At 45.0% G+C, this 21,622-nt stretch overlaps 1 protein-coding gene across 8 annotated transcripts in view; it reads left to right on the top strand.

The window, feature by feature from the left end:
* AKAP9 (A-kinase anchoring protein 9) overlaps positions 1-21,622 on the top strand; it is a 409,648-nt gene that overhangs the window by 308,945 nt on the left and 79,081 nt on the right. For 5 of the 8 annotated variants that reach the window (XM_033931174.1, XM_033931171.1, XM_033931173.1 and 2 more), the window contains 5 exons: positions 7,087-7,263; positions 7,388-7,492; positions 10,190-10,342; positions 19,449-19,526; positions 20,430-20,612. In XM_033931174.1, the coding sequence (XP_033787065.1) occupies positions 7,087-7,263; positions 7,388-7,492; positions 10,190-10,342; positions 19,449-19,526; positions 20,430-20,612 (696 nt within the window). The remainder of the gene's footprint in view (positions 1-7,086; positions 7,264-7,387; positions 7,493-10,189; positions 10,343-19,448; positions 19,527-20,429; positions 20,613-21,622) is intronic. The other 3 variants (XM_033931176.1, XM_033931175.1, XM_033931177.1) reach the window with 1 other exon arrangement.

Genomic DNA, 21,622 nt, shown 5'->3' with positions numbered 1-21,622 from the left:
AGGGCAAAAGGGAGCTCAAGCCCTCTTGCCCCAGCCAACCGCGGCACCCCCAACACGATCGGAGCAAGAGGGAGCTCAAGCCCTCTTGCCCCCCGACACGATCGGGGCAAAAGGGAGTCCAAGCCCTCTTGCCCTGCCGACTCCCCAACTCCCCGACACGATCGGGGCAAGAGGGAGCTCAAGCCCTCTTGCCCAGCCAACCGCGGCACCCCCGACACAATCGGGGCAAGAGGGAGCTCAAGACCTCTTGCCCCAGCCAACCGCGGCACCCCCGACATGATTGGGGCAAGAGGGAGCTCAAGCCCTCTTGCCCCCCCGACACGATCGGGGCAAAAGGGAGCCCAAGCCCTCTTGCCCCGCCGACTCCCCAACTCCCTGACAATATCGGGCCAGGAGGGAGCCCAAACCCTCCTGGCCACGGCGACCCCTACCCCCACCCCGCACTACAGTACGGCAGGAGGGATCCCAGGCCCTCCTGCCCTCGACGCAAACCCCCCTCCCCCCAACGACCGCCCCCTCAAATAACCGCCCCCCCCAGCCGACCCGTGAACCCCCTGGCCGACCCCCACGACACCCCCACCCCCTTCCCCGTACCTTTGTGTAGTTGGCCGGACAGACGGGAGCCAAACCCGCCTATCCGGCAGGCAGCCAACGACGGAATGAGGCCGGATTGGCCCATCCGTCCCAAAGCTCCGCCTATTGGTGGGGCCTAAGGCGCCTGGGCCAATCAGAAAAGGCCAGGGAGCCTTAGGTCCCTCCTGGGGGCGGGGCCTGAGGCACATGGGCCCAACCCGACCATGTGCCCAAGGCCCCGCCCCCAGGAGGGACCTAAGGCTCCCGGGCCTATTCTGATTGGCCCAGGCGCCTTAGGCTTCACCAGTAGGCGGAGCTTTGGGACGGATGGGCCAATCCGGCCTCATTCCGTCGTTGGCTGCCTGCCGGACAGGCGGGTTTGGCTCCCGTCTGTCCGGCCAACTACACAAAGGTACGGGGAAGGGGGGTGGGGGTGTCGTGGGGGTCGGCCAGGGGGGTCGAGGGTCAGCTGGGGGGTGCGGTCAGAGGTTCTTTGGGGGGGGCGGTCGTTGGGGGGAGGGGGGTTTGCGTCGAGGGCAGGAGGGCCTGGGATCCCTCCTGCCCGTAATGTAGTGCGGGGTGGGGGTAGGGGGTCGCCGTGGCCAGGAGGGTTTGGGCTCCCTCCTGGCCCGATATTGTCGGGGAGTTGGGGAGTCGGCGGGGCAAGAGGGCTTGGGCTCCCTTTTGTCCCGATCGTGTCGGGGGGCAAGAGGGCTTGAGCTCCCTCTTGCCCCGATCGTGTCGGGGGTGCCGCCGTTGGCAGGGGCAAGAGGGCTTGAGCTCCCTCTTGCCCCGATCGTGTCGGGGGTGCCGCGGTTGACTGGGGAAATAGAGCTTGAGCTCCCTCTTGCCCCGATCGTGTCGGGGAGTCGGCGGGGCAAGAGGGCTTTACGTTAGAGAAAGGGCGAACTGCCGGAAGAAGAAGCAGCAGGACACCGGTAGGAGCTTCTACATGATGGGAGGGGTCGGGAGGCTGTGGGGGTGCGAGCGGTCCTTCAGGGTGGGGGTGCGGGTGCGGGTGGGAGTGCGTGCGAGCGGTCCTTCGGGGTGGGGGTGCGTCGGGGGGGGGGGGGAACTATGTAAAAAAAATTTTATATAGCACGCTCACGCGTATACCGCGCAAGGCTATGCATATAAGAACATAAGCAGTGCCTCCGCCGGGTCAGACCATAGGTCCATCCCGCCCAGCAGTCCGCTCCCGCGGCGGCCCGAACAGGTCACGGCCTGTCTGAGTCACCAGAAGGGGCCCCCTTGCCACCTTGGTTTCCCATTGAGTCCTATCTTCCCATCGAAGTCCTAACCCTCCGGTCTTGCACATGCACGACCTGGTTGGATTTCTATACTTATTACCTGGTTAGCTTTCTATACCTGTGTTACATCCCAGAACCTCTCTCAGTATCCCACGATCCCCCTATCCCTCAGGAATCCGTCCAATCCCTGTTTGAATCCTTGTACCGTACTCTGCCTGATCACTTCCTCCGGTAGTGCATTCCAAGTGTCCACGACCCTCCTTTGGGTGAAAAAAACTTCCTTGCATTTGTTCTGAACCTATCTCCCTTCAGTTTCTCCGAATGCCCCCTCGTGCCTGTTGACCCCTTCAGCCTGAAGAATCTGTCTCTATCCACCTTCTCTATGCCCCTCATGATCTTGAAGGTCTCTATCATATCTCCCCTGAGCCTCCTTTTTTCCAGAGAGAAGAGCCCCAGCCTATCCAACCTCTCGGCGTATGGGCAGTGTTCCAGCCCACTTACCAGTTTCGTTGCTCTCCTTTGGACTCTCTCAAGTTCCGCCATGTCCTTCTTGAGGTACGGCGACCAATATTGAACGCAGTATTCCAGATGTGGACGCACCATCGCTCGATACAATGGCATGATGACTTCCCGCGTCCTGGTTGTTATGCCCCTCTTTATGATGCCCAGCATCCTGTTGGCTTTTTTCGAGGCTGCTGCGCACTGTGCAGATGGCTTCAGTGATGCATCCACCAGCACACCCAAGTCTCTCTCAAGACTGCTGTCTCCCAACAATGCCCCCCCCCCCAATTTGTAGTTGAACAACGGGTTCTTTTTCCCTATATGCATGACCTTGCATTTTTCCACGTTAAAGCGCATTTGCCATTTGTTTGCCCAGTCTTCCAGCTTGTCCAGGTCCATTTGCAAGTCCTCACACTCCTCCCTGGACCTAACTCTGCCGCACAGTTTGGTATCGTCTGCAAATTTTATAACCTCGCACTTTGCCTCCTTTTCCAGGTCATTGATAAATATGTTGAAGAGTAACGGCCCCAGCACCGATCCCTGTGGCACACCGCTCGTGACTCCCCGCCAGTCAGAGTATTGTCCCTTTACTCCGACTCTCTGCAGTCTACCCGACAACCAGTGCTCGATCCATCTGTGCACATCCCCTCCCACCCCGTGGTTCCACAGCTTCCTAAGCAGCCTTTCATGTGGCACCTTGTCGAAAGCCTTTTGAAAATCAAGGTAAATGATGTCTATAGGTTCCCCATTGTCCACCCGACTGCTTATTCCCTCAAAGAAGTACAGAAGGTTCGTTAAGCATGACCTTCCCTTACAGAATCCATGCTGGCTTGTTCTCAGTAGGCCATATCTCTCGATGTGCTCGCAAATACCGTCCTTGATCATAGCTTCCATCATCTTCCCTATAATTGAAGTCAGGCTCACCGGCCTGTAGTTCCCGGGGTCACCCCTCGATCCCTTCTTGAAGATAGGTGTGACATTCGCCAATTTCCAGTCCTCTGGTACCTCTCCAGTTTTCAAGGATAGGTTGCAAACATGCTGGATTGTGCCCGCTATTTCTTGTCTTAGTTCTTTCAGAATCCTTGGGTGGATCCCATCCGGGCCCGGCGATTTGCCGCATTTTAACCTGTCTATCTGCTTGAGGACATCCTCCTTACTTACCTCTATGTGTTCTAATTTTTCAGCCTGTTCCCCACTCATGAGCTCCTCTGAGTCCGGTATATTAGATGTGTCTTCTCTCGTGAAAACCGACGAGAAGAACGTGTTCAACCTCTCAGCTACCTCTTTATCCTCCTTAATCACTCCCTTCCTATCCTCATCGTCCAACGGCCCCACCTCCTCTCTCGCTGGTCGCTTCCCCTTTACATAACTGAAGAATGCCTTGAAGTTTTTCGCCTCCCTGGCCAGCCCCTCTTCGTATTTCCCTTTTGCTTTTCTAACCTCTCGGTGGCATTCCTTTTGGCATTTCCTGTGCGCCTGGTGATTTTCCTCCGTTGGGTCCTTTTTCCATCTCCGGAAGGACACTTTCTTGTCGTTTATTGCCCTCTTTACTTCTGTTGAGATCCAAACCGGGTCCTTTGACCGCTTGTTCTTGCCGCCTTTCCTGAAACTTGGGACGTACATTCTTTGTGCTTCCTGCAGGGTGTCCCTGAATAGGGTCCAGGCGCTTCCTACAGTCTCCATCCTAAGGATGTTTTTGAGCTTCCTCCCCACCATTTCCCTCATAGCAACATAGTTCCCTTTCCTGAAGTTGAGCGCAGTTGTTGCGGTCCTCCTTACTGTGGGTGTCCCCCTTTCTAATGTGAATCGGATCGCGTTGTGGTCACTGTTGCCTAGTGGTCCTCCCACTTCTACCCCTCTTGCAGGCCCCCCTAATCCGTTTAGGATGAGGTCAAGAGTAGCACTCCCTCGCGTCGGTTCCCTGACTAGTTGCTCCATGAAGCAGTCCCTCACAGCTTCTACAAATCCTGTTTCCCTAGTGCAGTTGGAGTGACCCGTACTCGAGTCAATCCCCGGGTAGTTGAAGTCCCCCATCACTGTTACACTTCCAGTCCTGCATTCTTGTCTCAGTTCAGCTTCCAAGTCGTGTCCGATTTCCTCCGGCGTACCAGGTGGGCGATAGTACAGCCCCAGTTTTATGCCTGCACCCTTGTTTCCCGGCAATTTGACCCATAGCGATTCTAGCCCCTCTGCCTTCTTTGCCATATCCATCCCGACCGAGTAGATAGAGTCCTTTATATATAGTGCTATACCTCCCCCCTTCTTGTGGGTCCTGTCCCTCCTGTAGAGCTTGTACCCCGGCAGCGCCACATCCCATTGATTCTCCTTTGTCCACCATGTTTCTGTAATTCCAATTATATCCAGGTCTTCCCCCTTGGCTACGACCTCTAGTTCACCCATCTTGGCCATGAGGCTTCTTGCATTTGCGAATAAGCACCGCAGGTCCCGTCGATTTTCCTCCACCTCTGTATTTACCTGGGCCGCCTCCCCTTGAATTTCGGGCAGTTCTCCTGTTCCCTGTGCTTCTGCTTTGCCCTCAGCCTTTACCCTCGTAGCTTTCGGTTTCCCCACATTTCCGCCACCCCACTCCCCCGCTTTTCCTCTGGGTTTTCTAGCCCTACCGGCCCCCTCCTGGGCTATCATCCCTTGAGCCTCTGTTTGATCCCCCTCGCCTTGTGGCACCCCTATATTGCCTTCAGTTTTCGCCCTCGTGCCACCCAGTCCCCCTGTGTCTCCATGCCCCTTAGTCTCCTCCCAGCAAGCTCCCTTTACCTAGTGTTTCCCTCGCTGTCTGATCATAAGATTCACCAGTCTCTCTACTTCCTCACGTTCTTCTCGTCGGTTTGTAAAAACATGTATAACGTTATATGCGTGAAAATACGGTAATCTCAAACTAGTTCACTGAGGGACTGTGAAATGTAACTCAGCCACATATCTAATTAAAAATAAATAACAGACTGCACTATCTCATTTTCTTGACTATTCTAGTTGACACTCCTCTGTTTGAAATTACCCTTTACATAGCATTTGAAGTTAGGACATCTGCTGTGCAGTTTTCTGACAGATGACCATGTGGAGGGCAATTCAATCACAGAGATTCTGGTAGGAGGTCATTTTATAAAAGAACATAGGCACCTACTTTATTTTATAGAATATGAACCTAACCAGTTATATATGTGCTTAACATTAAAGCATGAGCACTTAAGCTAGCTACAAAATGGCTATTTTCGAATGGCAAACTGCTGGATGTCGAAATATAATTTTTTTTCTTAAATCATCTACTTAGACATCTTGGCCACCGGGGCATCTAACTTTCTACCCCATTTTTTGATCAGAAAAACATCCATGTTTAAAACGTCCTAATCCTGACCATTTGGACACATTACCAAAAGTGGCTATGCAAGACCATTTGGACGTGGGTGGGGTCAGCATAGTAATGGACTGGCCACACAGACATCCCGACAGAGCAATGGGACACTTAGAGGGCCCTGCTGTGAACATCACATAAAGGGCGCCAGCTATATATCTCATTATAACCCCATTATAATTTAGGGTGAGCCCCCTAAAACCTACTATACCCTCCTGTGTACCACCCCAATAGTACTTATGGCTGCTGGTGGCACCTGTATGGCAGTATAGTAGGTTTTGGGTTGGCTCACATGTTCTACCATAAATGTAGTGGTTAGGATGGCTTATGGGCCTGGGTCCTCCTCTCTATGGTTCACTCTTCCACCCACCAGGCTACTTAAGGCACCTATATGCAGCTCTACTAGGCTTCCCCATAACAAATGCTGCTGATTTAGAGACAGGTATGTACCCTTTTGTTCTCATTTTTGTGTGTTGGAAGGGGACAGTGAGTACTGGGGGAGTGTGGGAGTGTCTTACTTTGATGCATGCAGTAGTCATCTGGTCTAGTTTCAAACGTATATGTTCCGTCCAGGATGTCTTGTAAAATGTTTGATTATATTGCTGCAAGACGTCCATGTCTAACCTGCCCTTGGGAACGCTCATAGCCCACCTCCACCATGCCCATCTTGTGCTCTGAATGCACGGAGGCTAGAACACCTCGCTAGACACACAGAAAGACGGTTCTGATTATCAACATTTAGATGTCCTGGCAATTAGGATGTCCAAGTGCCGATTTAGGATGCTTTTTGGGCATCTATGTTTTTTGATTATGAGCCTGAGTGTGTGTGTGTGTGTATAAAAAATTTATTTTCTTACTTTTCCACTGTGAAATTTAACTCTGTCTGTGTGCTGAGAGATAGAGATCCTGAAGCATTTTAAATTTTTTTATATTATTTTTTTTTTTATACAGGGCTGTGTCTAAAAAGTTTAACTTACTTTTTCTGAAAGAAAGGTGGTTGTCCTCAGCATTTTTAAGTCCATTTTCTCCCCAAGCTTATCTTTGTTCTGCGTGACTTGTTTGAGAGCTTTCAGTGTATTATTAAAACATGCAGAAAGAGAGAAACCAATCATTTTTTCACATGACCCATCCAAGATGGCAGCAAATACTGTGAAACAAGATGTGACGTAGGTAATTAGATACTTTGGCCTATTGACTAAGATCCAGGTGTTGGATCTGGGCTGGCAAGGATTCTTTCTTGAAATTGCAGCTGAGATTGAGAACCTGTACAGTTTGGGATGGTTAAGGCCCTGCCACTTGACCCCCATGTTAGTAGGGCCATTAGCAAAGCATGAGGATTAAATTTCCTGTTTAAATTTTAAAAGCAAGTATTTGACCACTCTTCCTTATCACCAGGTTGAAAAGCTGACAAACAATTTGAAAGAGAAGTCAGATAAATGCAGTGAGCTCTTGCTATCTCAGGAACAGCTTCAGAGGGATGTGCAAGAACGCAATGAAGAACTTGAGAAATTGGAGAGCAGAATAAGAGAATTGGAGCAAGCGTTAATTATCAGTGCTGATCATCTACAAAAGGTATTTATTGTGTGTGTTGACATAGGGCCATTTGCTTCCTTATGTTTACCAAAATTAAAGCCTAACAATGTATGCAGTTCTTATGGCAATAGAAAATAGCTAATAATATCCTCATTCATTAAAGATGGAGGAAAGAAAGCTGCGTACAATCTTTGAAGTCAAAGGAGAGCTGCCTCTTGAAGCACAACTGCAAGTAGAACGAGAAGCAATAGACAGAAAAGAAAGAGAGGTGAATGCTGTACTATTTATTTGAATTATGTTTATATGTTTTGCTGGTTTGATTCTGTCATTTTGATCCTAGAGTACTTTTTTTTTTTTTTTTTGCTTTCACAAGTTGACACCCAAGAAGGTTCACTGGAGGAGCATTTGTTCTGTTCCTCTGCTAAGTGGCCCCCTTCCAGCCAAATCCAAACATCTCTGTACCAAATACTTATCACCCCCTCCTGATCTGAGCTCATAATGACCAAAATGATAAAGGAGATGGAACTCCTTTCTTATGAGGAAAGACTGAAGAGGTTAGGACTTTTCAGCTGAGGGGACATATCTTTCCTTTTGATAATGGAGTTCCTTTCTTTTGCTTTTAAATTTGTAAACCATTCTGCAGTTACTGCGAAGGGTGGTCTATAAGTAGTAATAAACATATGATTGAAGTGTACAAAATCCCGAGTGGTGTAGAATGGGTATGACTAGGGGACACTCAATGAAGTTACAGGGAAATACTTTTAAGACTAATAGAAGGAAATATTTTTACACTCAAAGAATAGTTAAGCTCTGGAACTCATTGCCAGAGGAAGTGGTAACAACGGTTAAGTAGCAACCACAGCTGAGGCACATCTCCTGCTCTTGTCACGGGGCTGCACTGCGGGGAAGAACGGCAGAGAGTAGGCAAGTCGGGGTGTCATGGACTTTTCATTTCGGTCTCCTTTACATTCCCCACAGCAATGGATTCTCTTGTATTTTCTTCTGTTTCTTCAGACAAATTCCTGGAAGAAAAGTCCATAGTTTGCTATTGACAGACATGGGGGATGTCACTGCTTGCCCTGGGATCAGAAACATGGAATGTTGCTACTATTTGGGTTTCTGCCAGGTACTTGTGACCTGGATTGGCCACTGTGGAAACAGGATACTGGGCTAGATGGACCATTGGTCTGACCCAATATGGCTATTCTTATGTTGCCAAATGGTACCCACACCTAGAGGAAGCTCAGACCTTTGGTGTCTCTTTGTAAAGGATATGAGATTTCATTTTTGTTTATACGTATAAAATATTATTTTAGATTTATAGTTTTATATTGATTTTGCACTACTCTGGATAATTGGGAGGGAGAAGGTTTATAAATATTTAAAATATATAAATATATGTATGGATCTTGCAGCTGTCCAGGTGGTTCCATGTCCAAATTTGCTTCCCCCTGAAGAAAGCCATCATGAAATGGCTGAAATGTCAGTTTAGCAAGCTTGGATGCACCACCACCTGGTGAGCTACAAGAATCATGGCACCATCCACAGGAGGCTAAGAATAAATACCTGTGTTTTTGTCAGTGAAGGAAAGTTAATTACCTGTTGTTTGAAATGCCAAGCCAACTAAAGAACTGACCTATAGGGCTAGATCGTATCCTATCTGTGAGCAATCCGATCCGTGGCCGGGGGCTGATTCATGAAGCACCCTCATGCAAATGAGGGCGATCAGAATCACGCCCCCAACCAACCGCACAGATCGTTCTCCAGCAATCCCGACACATGCGCAGACCATCTTCTTTGCCTGTAGATGGTCTGCGCATGCTCTCCGCGTTGGAAACTTTCTTATGTTTTAAAGGAGACCGAAATAATTGCAAACAATTATTCTCATTTGAAACAACCTGGTGTTTTCCATTACTAACGACCCAAGCACTTTATCATTTTCTAAATTGAATAACTCGTCTCAACTCTGCACCGGGAGTCTTGCTGAGGGCAGGGGAAGGAGTGCCATTGTCTACGGGAAGCCAATTGCTTCGGCTCCGGCTGGGCTGTAGCTGGAGACAAAGTGGTGCTCTTATTAGCTTCCCACGAGCTGCTCTAGATCCACTTTTGATTTCTCCCTGCACTGTAGAAGCTGCCCCCTAACATGTAATTTTAACATTGATTGTAATTCTGGGTAATTGACGCTAACAACTGTTTGCCCCCCCCTCCTTGTTGCCGGTTCGGGACCCCTCCGGTCTCTTCGTGGGAGGCTGGGTTTTGCCGCCCCGACTCTCCTGCTCTCTGCCGTTCTTCTCCCGCAGTGCAGCCCCACTTTTAACCTGCAGATTACAACCACAGGCTCGCACTGCGGGGAAGGGCGGCAGAGAGCAGGAGAGTCAGGGCGATTGATAGGGATGGAGTCAGTGGAGAGTGGGAGGGATAAGGCTGCCACAGAGGCACTGCAAACAACAGATCACCACAGAAGAAAATACAAGAGAATCCATTTATGCGGAGAATGAAAATGAGACCAAAATTAAAAGTCCGTGACACCCCGACTCGCCTGCTCTCTGCTGCTCTTCCCCACAGTGCAGCCCCACGGCAAGAGCAGGAGATGTGCCTCAGCTGTGGTTGCTACTTTTCAGGGGAAATGCTCAGGAAAGTTGGCAGGGACGTGAGCGACTGGTCCTCAACAGTCGCTTATTTTTGGATCGGCCAGCCCAGTCGGTGTTCCAGAAAATTTTTTGTGAATCGCTGCCTGCCTACATTTGCATGCCGTTCCCCCTCATTTGTATGTGTGGATCGGATCAGATCGGGTGTGGATACACTCGGGAGGAAGGTTAGTGAATCGGGTCGGGGTCGCTAAGTGGTCGGGAATCTAACCCATAATTCTTAGAAAGTCAGTTATGGAAATGAAGAATGCTTTGATCTTTAAAACTAGCTTTGATCTGTAAATTGATTATGTTTAACAATGACTTGATGTATGCAGATTACAAACCTAGAGGAGCAGTTGGAACAGTTTAGAGAAGAACTGGAAAACAAAAATGAAGAAGTCCAGCAACTGCACATGCAATTAGAAATCCAAAGAAAAGAATCCACTACTCGTCTCCAAGAGCTTGAACAAGAGAATAAATTATTTAAGGTAATCAATGGGTCTAGTAGGCCAATTTCTGACTTTACTCAATGATAGCAACAGATAAGCTTGTCCAACCATTTAAGTAGGACAAGGCAATTTCCTGGAGCAGTTTCTTCTGTTGTGGGGGGAGGAAGTACAGTTGTGGACCCCCACAGTTGTGGAATGAGCTGTCAGTAAGTTTAAGGAAAGACCGTCCATTGTCTAGTTTTAAGAAGGAATTAAAGAAATACTTATTTGATAATGTCTCAGGAGTGCTTCACTGAGGTAAGCCAATCTGTCTCTTTCCTTTGGGTTTTTTTTTAAAGTTTACCATTTTATTAATTTTCCATTAGCAAAATAGTACAATATTCCATCTAAAGTATTCAAATAACCAACATATGTAAGAAATACCTTATACAAAAACCTATGACCTTGGTAATAAACAGAACAAACCCATTTCAATCCCGCTCCCTCCCATGTGTCACTTCAAACATATCAAATCAGATATGTGTATACAATACCAAGACTGGCATCCTATATAAGTCAGATTAGACAGTATTGTTACAACACTACATTCATCACACATTCTTCTCACCTCATACATTCTTTTCAATATACAAGCATATGGGCAAACATAGTCTTTGACATTTAGATTTAAGCCCTCTTTTCTCCATTATAATAGTTTCATGTTTATTCATTAGACACACCGAGTTCCACCAGAACTGAAAGCTCAACAACTGTGTATTCTTCCATGCACTAAGTATAGCTTCAATAGCCACAGCTGTTAGAATGGAGATCAGCTGGAGCTGTTCAGAGGCATTTAATTTTTGAAAGGGCGACTATGATAAAATTAGGAAAATGGTTAAAAAGAAGCTAAAAGTATCAGTTGCAAAGGTTAGGACTTTAAACCAGGCATGGATGTTATTTAAAAATACCATCATGGAAGCCCAGACCAGATCCATTTCATGTATTAGCAAAGGTGGAAAGAAGAGGAAGCGAGAGCCAGCATGGTTAAAAGGTAAAGTGAAAGAAGCTATTAGAACCAAAAAAAATCCTTTAAAGAATGGAAAAAGGATATGAATGAAGAAAATAAGAAGAGACACAAGCACTGACAAGTTAGATGCAAAGCATTGATAAAGAAAGCTAAGAAAGAATAAGAAGAAAAGCTTGCCAAAGTAACAATTTTTTTAGGTACATCAGAAGCAGAAAACCTGTGAGGGAAACTGTGGGGGCCATTGGATGATCAAGAAGCAATAGGGGCACTCAGGGAGGATAAGGCCACAGCGGAGAGACTGAATGAATTCTTTGCTTCGGTCTTTAAGGACGAAGATGTAAGAAGAAATCTACCTGAACTCGAAATGGTTTTCAAGGGTGATGATGCGGAGGAACTGAAAGAAATCTCAGTAAATCTGGAAGATGTACTAAGCCAAATTGACAAGATAAAAAGTGATAAATCATCTGGACTGGATGGTATACATCCCAGGGGACTAAAAGAACTCAAATATGAAATTGCTGGCCTGATGTTAGTGATCTGGAACCTGTCGCTAAAATCGTCTGTAGTACCTGAAGATTGGAGGGTAGCCAATGTTATGCCAATTTTTAAAAAGGATTCCAGGGGAGATCCAGGAAATTACAGACCAGTAAGCCTGACTTCAGTACCGGGACAAAATGGTGGAAACAATTATAAAAAAATTAAATTGTGGAACACATAGACAAACATGATTTAATGAGACAGAGTCAGCATGGGTTCAGCCGAGGGAGATCTTGCCTCACCAATTTGCTTGATTTCTTTGAAGGTGTGAATAAACATGTGAATAAAGGTGAGCCGGTTGATGTAATGTATCTAGATTTTCAGAAAACATTTGACGAAGTTCCTCATGAGATGCTTCTGAGAAAATTAAAGTGTCATGGGATAGGAATTCATATTTTACTATCTATTATTCAAAGTAATGAACGGCACTGTCCCCACCTACCTAATCAGTCGCCTAAACCGGAACAAATCAACCAGACCAAGGAGAACTCAGACCTCATTTATCTATACACAGCGCAAGAAGATGTACAACCTACTAACTATGCATGCAGTGAAACTAGATCACCACCTCTCTAATATTCTGACGACTGACTACAAAACATTCCGAAAGGAAATTAAAACCTTGTTATTCAGAAAATGTATCAAGAAATACTAATACATCTCCTTGACTATCCCCAGTCTTGTAAATTTCCCAGCAAAGTCTCAACCATGTAATTTTCCTGGAAATGTCCAGTTATCTTCTTTTGTAATCTCCCTAGAACTGCAGGGTATTGTCGGAATATAAGTCACTAATGTAATATAATCATGTAGAAAACAGAGTGTAGGTTAAATGGTCATTTTTCTGAATGGAGGAGAGTAAATAGTGGAGTGCCGCAGGGATCTGTATTGGGACTAGTGCTAGTTAGCTTATTTATAAATGATCTGGAAATTGGAACAATGAGTGAGGTGATTAAATTTGCAGATGACACTAAACTGTTCAAAGTTGTTAAAATGCATGCAGATTGTGAAAAATTGCAGGCAGACCTTAAGAAATTGGAAGACTGGGCATCCAACAGGCAGATGAAATTTAATGTGAACAAATAACCCAAATCACAGCTACAGGATGCTAGGATCCACCTTGGGGGTTAGTACTCAAGAATAGGATCTGGGTGTCATTGTAGACAATATGATGAAACTTTCCACCCAATGTGTGGCGTCGGCCAAAAAAGCAAACAAGATGCTAGGAATTATTTTTTAAAAATGGATGGTTAACAAGACTAAGAATGTTATAATGCTTCTGTATTGCTCCATGGTGCAACCTCACTTGGAGTATTGCATTCAATTCTGGTATTGCATTCAATTCTGGTCTTCTTATCTCAAGAAAGATATAGCGACACTAGAAAAGGTTCAAAGAAGAGCAACCAAGATGTTAAAGGGGATGGAATTCCTCTCGTATGAGGAAAGACTGAAAAGGTTAGGGCTCTTCAGCTTGGAAAAGAGATGGCTGAGAGGAGATATGATTGAAGTCTACAAAATCCTAGGTGGAGTAGAATGGATACAAGTGGATTGATTTTTCACTCCAAAAATTACAAAGACTTGGGGATACTCAATGAAGTTACAAGGAAATACTTTTAAAACCAATAGGAGTAAATATTTTTATCCTAGGACAAACAGGCAGCATATTCTCACATATGGGTGACGTCATCTACAGAGCCTGGTACGGAGAGTTTGACAACATAAGAACTGCCATCTCCGAATCAGACCTTCGGTCCATCAAGTCCGGCGATCCGCACACGCAGAGGCCCAGCCTGGTGTACACCTGGCATAATTTTAGTCACCTTTTATGTCTCTCATAAGGAGATGTGCATCTAGTTTGCTTTTAAATCCTAGAACGGTGGATTCCGCAATAACCTCATCTGGGAGAGCATTCCAGGTGTCCACTAGTGCTGCCCGATTTCCAATTCGAATCGATTCACCGATTCACTTTGGGTGAATCGATTTGAATCGATGTGAATTTTAAAAAAATCAGCCTCTCCGATTCGGGACCTAACCCTCCTCCCCGTGCCCGGCTGTCATCGTGATCACGAATCCTGCTGTCGGATGCCGCCACTAAAAATATTTTTTAAAAAAACTCTCTCACCGGCTTGTAGATTCCCATAGCCTGACGTTCTGTGTTTGACTCCGGCTAAAAAAAGAAAAAAAACTTCCGAAAAACCAGGTGATTTTTCAAACCCTCCCGGTAACACTAGCCTGGATTAGCAGCTGCACCACTCTCTCCTTCCGTAGCTTTAGCGTGTCAATTCCCTTCTGCAGCCTCAGGGCCTCTGCTAGGCTGTCCCGCCTTCGATGATGCAACTTCCTTCTTCCTCGGAGATGGGACGGCCTAGCAGAGGCCCTGAGGCTGCAGAAGGGAATTGACTCGCCAAAGCTACAGAAGGAGAGAGCGGTGCAGCTGCTAATCCAGGCTAGTGTTACCGGGAGGGTTTGAAAAATCGCCTAGTTTTTCGGAGGTTTTTTCTTTTTTTAGCCGGAGTCAAACACAGAATGTCAAGCTGTGCCGAGTCAGACCGGGGAATCCACAAGCCAGTGAGAACCTGTTAATCGGGAGGTTAGCGTGTTGCCAATGGACCTAGGAGACAAGAGGGAAGGGTGCTGATAAGAGGCGAGGAGAGGAGGGAGTAGTGCTGCTAGATCTGGGAGGTGAGTGGGTAACGTACTGCTTCTAGTCAGAGGGGAGGGAAAGGGGAGGAAGAGGAGCCCTGCTAGTCGGAGAGGAGAGTTGCTGCTTGCCCTGGGGGTGGAAAGAGAGGTGCTGCAGCTAGTTGGTGGGGTAAAAGGGAGAAGGGAAGGGAGAGGTACTGTTGGAGCTGAGTGGTGGAGGGAGGTGAGAGAGAGGTGTTGCTGGATTAGGAACAGAGGAGAGTGCTGCTGGACTTAAAATGGAAGAGGGAAAGCTGCACCAGGACTGATGGGAGAGCAGTGGAGGAGGAGAGAGGAAGGGGGAAGAGCAGTGGAGGAGGAGAGTGAGAGGGGAAGAGAAATGCTGCTGCTGCACCCAATTGGGGAGAGAGAGGGAAGGAGAGAGAAGGAAGACCAGGAAGGGAGAGGAGAGGAAAGAGAGATACCAAGGGAGGGAGGGAAGGGAATGGCGATACTAGACCATGGAGGGAGAGATGTCAGGGCATGGGGGGGGAAGGAGACAGATGCCAAACCAGGGGAAAGGAATGGAAATAGAAGGGGAGGACACAGATGGAAGATGGATGGTTAGCATGGAGAAAGAAGAAAGAAGCGAGTTATCAGAAGACAACCAGAAGCGAGTTATCAGAAGACAATCAGAGCCTGGGACCAACATGATTTGAATAATGATCAGACAGCAAAAGGTAGAAAAAAATAATTTTATTTTCTATTTTGTGATTACAATATGTCAGATTTGAAACATGTATCCTGCCAGAGCTGGTGTTAGATCACAAATGTGAGCTAGGATTGAACAGAGAGAGGAAAAGTCTTTTTTGTTTATTTTGTTTACACCACAGCACCAGTGTGGTTAGGAGAGGTCAAAGGGGGTGAAGAGGCTATAAAATAAACCCACCAGGATGTTTTTAAAAAAACAGCCAATTGAGCAGAAAAATCGAATCGAATCAAAAAATCGATTCAATAGGCTGAATGGAATCGAAAAATTTTTTCAATTGTCTCTACAGCATCGAGTCAGTTGATGCAGACCGCTCAGTGACGACACTCCCCAGCTTCAAAAGTTGTCTCTCCTTCATGGTGTGCATCAAGGTAAACCATTCTGGAGCAACCTACTGCACTGATGGTACCGGCTGTGGAGCCTTTAGTACTGATTCATACTTCAATGTGTCGAAGGTCTTACCAGCATTGAATAAAGAACATTTATCAATGCCATTGCGTTCCAGCTTCACAGGTCGATGTTTCAGTATGTATTCTTTTTGAAGTCATCCATTCCGAGTCAACCTGCTGCACTGAGGGTACCGCCTGTTTATTTATTTATTCATTCGTTCGTTCATTTTTATAGCCCATCCTCCCCAGGAGCCAAGAACGGGTTACAAGAAAAGGATCTGGGTGTCATCGTAGACAATACAATGAAATCTTCCACCCAATGTAATGTAATGTAATGTAATTTATTTCTTATATACCGCTACATCCGTTAGGTTCTAAGCAGTTTACAGAAAATATACATTAAGATTAGAAATAGGAAAGGTACTTGAAAAATTCCCTTACTGTCCCGAAGGCTCACAATCTAACTAAAGTACCTGGAGGGTAATAGAGAAGTGAAAAGTAGAGTTAGAGGAAAAATAAAAATAAAATAAACATTTTAACAAGATTTTAGTTTCCAGAAAAAGGGCTTCTTCAGGGAAGAGACTTGGCCGACAGTCCCAGGATGTCTATGTCTCCTCCCCTGCGATGTTCTCCCATCCATGCATTCCCTCCCAGACACACTGCCCGTGCCCCAGCCGCTCCAAGGAGGCTGCCCCAGATGAGGCCCACGATGAATGCAGGATTCTCTCCTCTGCGGGAAAGCCGCCCGGAGCCGACAGTCGATCTTCATAGCGGATTGCAGGGGGGGAAGAGTTCACACTCTTGGTAGGATCGGGTCTGTGTTCTCTCGGTGGTTGTGGCTGGTCTCGTTGCTGCTTAGGTGTAAAAGCAGTTGATCTCCACTGCTGCTGATATTTAAAAGCAGGCAGATTGATCTCTCCAATGTGTGGCGGCTGCTAAAAAAGCAAATAGTATGCTAAGAATTATTAAAAAAGGGATAGTTAACAAGACTAAGAATGTTATAAAGCCCCTGTATCACTCCATGGCACGACCTCATCTGAAGTATTGCGTTCAATTCTGGTCTCCTTATCTCAAGAAAAATATAGTGGCGCTAGAAAAGGTTCAAAGAAGAGCAACCAAGATGGTAAAGGGGATGGAACTCCTCTCGTAAGAGGAAAGACTAAAATGGTTAGGACTCTTCAGCTTGGAAAAGAGATGGCTGAGGGAAGATAGGATTGAAGTCTACAAAATCCTGAGTGGAGTCAAACGGGTACAAGTGGATCGATTTTTCACTTCATCAAAAATTACAAAGACTAGGGGACACTCGATGAAGTTACAGGGAAATACTTTTAAAACCAATTGGAGGAAATTTTTTTTCGCTCAGAGAATAGTTAAGCTCTGGAACACGTTGCCAGAGGATGTGGTAAGAATGGATAGCATAGCAGTCACGGTTAAGATAAACTAGTGCTTATTGTGTCTCTAAAATGGATGTCATCTTGAATTGCACTTATGGCTGTATTATAACAAGCGGACTGTGAAGTCCAGTCCTGATTTTGAATTGATTCTCTGAAGAAGCGAGAGGGCGAAATGGGCCCTTCAGAATCAATAAAATATTCAGATAAGTGGCCTATAAATCAAATCTTGATATACAGTATAAATAACTATTTATGAATTTTTTAAGATTGCCAAATTTGCACATTAGAATTATTTAGGAGGAGGAGGAGGACCAGTGATTATATTACAGTTTCATTCACCTGAACAGCTGATCTGTATGCATTAGAAAACCAGTCTGAGGTCCTTCCTCCTTTAATAAGAATGATATTCAAAACAACAGTATAAATTGTAGGACAACAGATTAAGAAGAAGCATTCTTCCTGCAAGAATTAATTGAATAACAATTGTTTTTGAATTCCATTTTTGTGTACAATTGATTTTGTGAAGTGTGGAATCTATATAAATATACTTTTGGGGGGGTTTCTTTATTATATCAAGCCACCTCTCATATCTCATATGGCTTGGGACCTTAATGTTGTTCTTTCCACTCTGATGAAGCCTCCATTTCAATCGCTCTAAACTTAATCTCTCAAGCATCTCACTTGGAAAGTCGTTTTCCTAATATCTTTCACATCCACATGCTGAGTCAGTGATCTTCAAGCACTTGTATCAGATCTGTCTTATTCAACATTCTTCCATGATAAGGTGGTTCTTTGCACTCACCCCAAGTTTCTCACAAAGGTCTCAGAATTTCATCTAAACCAATCTATAATTCTTGTGTCTTCTTTCCAATCCTACATTCTCACCTTGGTAAAGCAGCACTCCACACATTGGACTGTAAATGTTTTCTTGCTTATTACTTAGATCTGACCAAACCTCATAGAACTTCCATTCAACTGTTCCTGTCTTTCAATTCAAACATGGCTGACAGACTATATCTCCTTTTGCTATGCTCGGGCTGGGCTGACATTTGAAAGTCATGTCACTGTACATAAAGTTTGAGCAATGACAACTTAAGTGGCTTATCTACATTCCCCTCCCATTGGGAACATCTGTAAAGTAGCCACCTGATCCTCAATTCATACCTTCATATCCCACTATTGTTTGGAGAATTATTCCAGGTGGGATAGTCAGTTCAGCCAAGCAGGTCTACAAAATTTATTCTCTACTTAGATGCCATCTTTCCTCCAACCCTTTTGGTTTTCCAGGCTCATGGTAGTTGTCAATAATTCTCTTCTCAGAGACATGATTCTGGCAGCTAGGGAGTTTCACATATGAGAATATATTACCTGCTTGTCTTTGGATAAAGCATAGTTACTCACCTGTAGCAAGTGTTAACCGAGGACAGCAAGCAGATATTCTCACAACTCTCCCTCCTCCCCTAGTTGGCTTCTTAGCTTTATTACTTAACTGATGGTCCCATGAGCCAATGTCGGGCAGGAAGGCACGAGCACATGCACAGTATGGGTGGTCTTAATGTTTTAAAGTGACAGTACACTTTTTGACTTTCTGTGCCAGGTCCTATGGATGACGTTACCCACATGTGAGAATATCTGCATGCTGTCCTCAGATAACACCTGCTATAGGGAAATTTATTTATTTATTTAGTTATGTCGTTTTCTATCCCATTCTCCCCAACGAGCTCAGAAAGGTTACATGTTAACATACATAATGTACAGGTTACAATTTGTCATAGTTATAGTACAAGTTTTTGCAATACCGGTTTTTATCCTAACTTGACACATACTGGGGATCTAATACCAATATACAGTTTACAGGGTACAATTTGCCATAGTTACAATGCAAGATTTTCAATACAAGTTTTTATCCTAACACGTCATATACTTTGTAATCCACTGGCCTTAGGCAGGGGAATTAGGTGAAGAGGTATGCTTTTATTGTTTTCCTAAAGTTCAGGAGTCCTTCAAGAGATCTGAACTGTAGGGGCAGTTGATTCTAGTAGTTTAGTATGAAGTGGGAGTAGGAATGTCGTTTGGCAGTTGCAGTTGAAGGGCATGACCAGGGGGTGTTTTGAGGCGTATTTCATCCTGGGAGCATGTTTGGCATTTATGGAGGAAGCTTGGTTGTCATATAGCCTGGCAAGGATTTGAACACTACCATCAGGCCCTTGAAGGCACAACATCGTTTGGCTGAGTAGTCAATGAGCTAATGATAGAGCCTGGGAGACAGGGTCACAGGCATGGAGGTTATTTAGAAGTCTGATTGCTGCATTTAGAATATGCTTGAGACGTATTTTCTTCGTTGTGAGTCCATGAGTAGTGGTCCGTTTGTGAGAGGATAAAGGCATAGAGCAGTTGGATGAAGTCAGTGACTATGCTTTCTTACCCTTAGAGGTCTGCAGCTTCAGCGTCCAATGGTGATGAACTGGTTCCTCTTCAGAGTTCTAGCTGTGCACAGCGAGCCCCCCTGGTTAGTATCAAGGACAGTCTGAGTTCTTGCCCTGTACAATCAGCTGTATTCTCAGTCTGATAGAGGCTGTAAATAATCAGCTCCTGAATTTTTCTTTGTACTGAACTTAGCACAGAAAGACACAGTCGTCCTCCTCAGAGAGATATGTACACCATCAGGCAGTCTTCTCCTCTTCTAGTGCAAACTTTCTCCTAAGCCTGGTGTTGGGTCTGCCCCGATGGTCCACAAGTGCCAATCCTAGACCAATCAGGAACCATATACTGTATATACCAAACGATACAGTGTCTTATATCCCATAATTTTCTACAAGGAATCTATGCAGTTTACAATAAGAATTGAATCTAGTTCTTCAAGTTACACTTTTAAATCAGATCTTGTGATTTTTAAAGGGAAAAGGTGAAAGATAGGAGGCTGGCTATAGAGAAAAGACGTATGTCTTTAGTTTCTTCCGGAAGTCAAGATAAGTGGTGGGTTGTCTTAGGTATGTTGGCAGTTTGTTCCAGATGAGAAGTCCAGCAAGTGATAAACAGTCATCCATAATGAGGGGCCAATGGTCTTCCAGATGGTCCACCTTATCAGGAATGGTACAGGATGCTGCGCTGTCCTTCAAAATTTCACACAAGAAAGACTGGAGGGCTAGTGCAGGTGAACAGCATGTCCTTGGATGAATGATGTCAGCTAGTACAGTGCTTCCAGGAAAGCATATAGAACCCATGATGGTATTGTTCATGGCCTAGCTAGACCATAGGCCTACAAAAGATGAGATACCCCTGCAGGACCCACATATATAGCTCTTCAGACCACAGCACGCAGATATATTGATTCTATCTTAAAAAGCTGCCTCCAAAAGAACCAAGGTTAAAAAACCAGCTGTCTGGTTTACAATTGTTTCTGTGTTGATAGGATGATATGGAAAACCTGAGACAAACAGTCCAACCACCTAAAGATGATGCGTCAGTGAAAGACCGTCATTTATTGCCGGGAAAATTTGCTCATGTAATGCAGGAAAAGGACCAGGAGATAGATCAACTGAATGAACAGATTCTGAAACTACAGCAGCAGCTTGAGCTTGGACCAGACAACAAAGTATGTGCTTTTCATCTTTTTGCATTGCTCACAAAACCTTTTCATGCCTAGGTTTCAAAGACTCAATGAGTTAAAACTATGAACAGTGATGATAGTAATGATTTTTTTTTGTTAAGTTAGGTTGACTTAGGTATCAGCTTTCACAACAACCTGAAAATAGTGCAGGTCTGGGAAGAATCTGAGACCTTACTTTCTCCATGTTATTTAGACTATTTACTACAGAAGTTACTGCTTTAGAAGTATTTAGTTGTAAAGCATTGATGAATCCTACATGGATCAAAGGTGCTATGTAAGACAATGTTGTTACAAATTATTATTGTTATATTGAAAATATACAAACTGTTCAAAAAATATATATCAACATTCTTGGATTTTTCACTGCATTGCTTTCCCCTATGGTTTTATTTCCAAGTCTTCTTTCTTTATTCATCCTAATGTTCATTTCTTAGCCCTTACACTTTTGGGAATTTAATGTTGTGCATCTTCTTTGCAGTCAGCTTAAAAAAAATCTGTGTCACTCTTGGGTTTTTTTGTGCTGTTTCTATGCTTTACATATGTATGCAAGGGGTTCAGAACAGCAGGTCTGTGTTTACTGAGATTCATAATAATAAGAGTTTTCAAAATATATCCTCAGCATGAACTAAAATAGATATATAAATATATCTATATGATTATTTTTGTTATTTTAATTTCCAGTTGTATTATAAATAGGGTTACATGTTACTTGCAATTAATGCTGTGATTAATGTGTTGTTAATTATAATTTTTTTTTTTTAATGAATTGCGATTAACAATTAATGGTGCCATACTGCAGTTCCCTTTCTTCTACTTCCTGCCCTCCACAGACAGTCTAGCATATTCTCCCTTCACTTCCCAGCCTCACAAAGCTCTCACAATTCCTTCCTCCCCCATACACTAAAATCACCTCCAGTCTTTGCTTGGCCAGCGCCAGCAGTAGTGGCAGGCTGCCTGTGGCCTGCATTGGGGCTTTTACTATCTGAACTGTCTTG

This window comes from Geotrypetes seraphini, chromosome 2, assembly GCF_902459505.1.
Source record: "Geotrypetes seraphini chromosome 2, aGeoSer1.1, whole genome shotgun sequence".
Taxonomy (NCBI): domain Eukaryota; kingdom Metazoa; phylum Chordata; class Amphibia; order Gymnophiona; family Dermophiidae; genus Geotrypetes; species Geotrypetes seraphini.
This window is presented reverse-complemented; position numbering and strand designations above follow the sequence as displayed.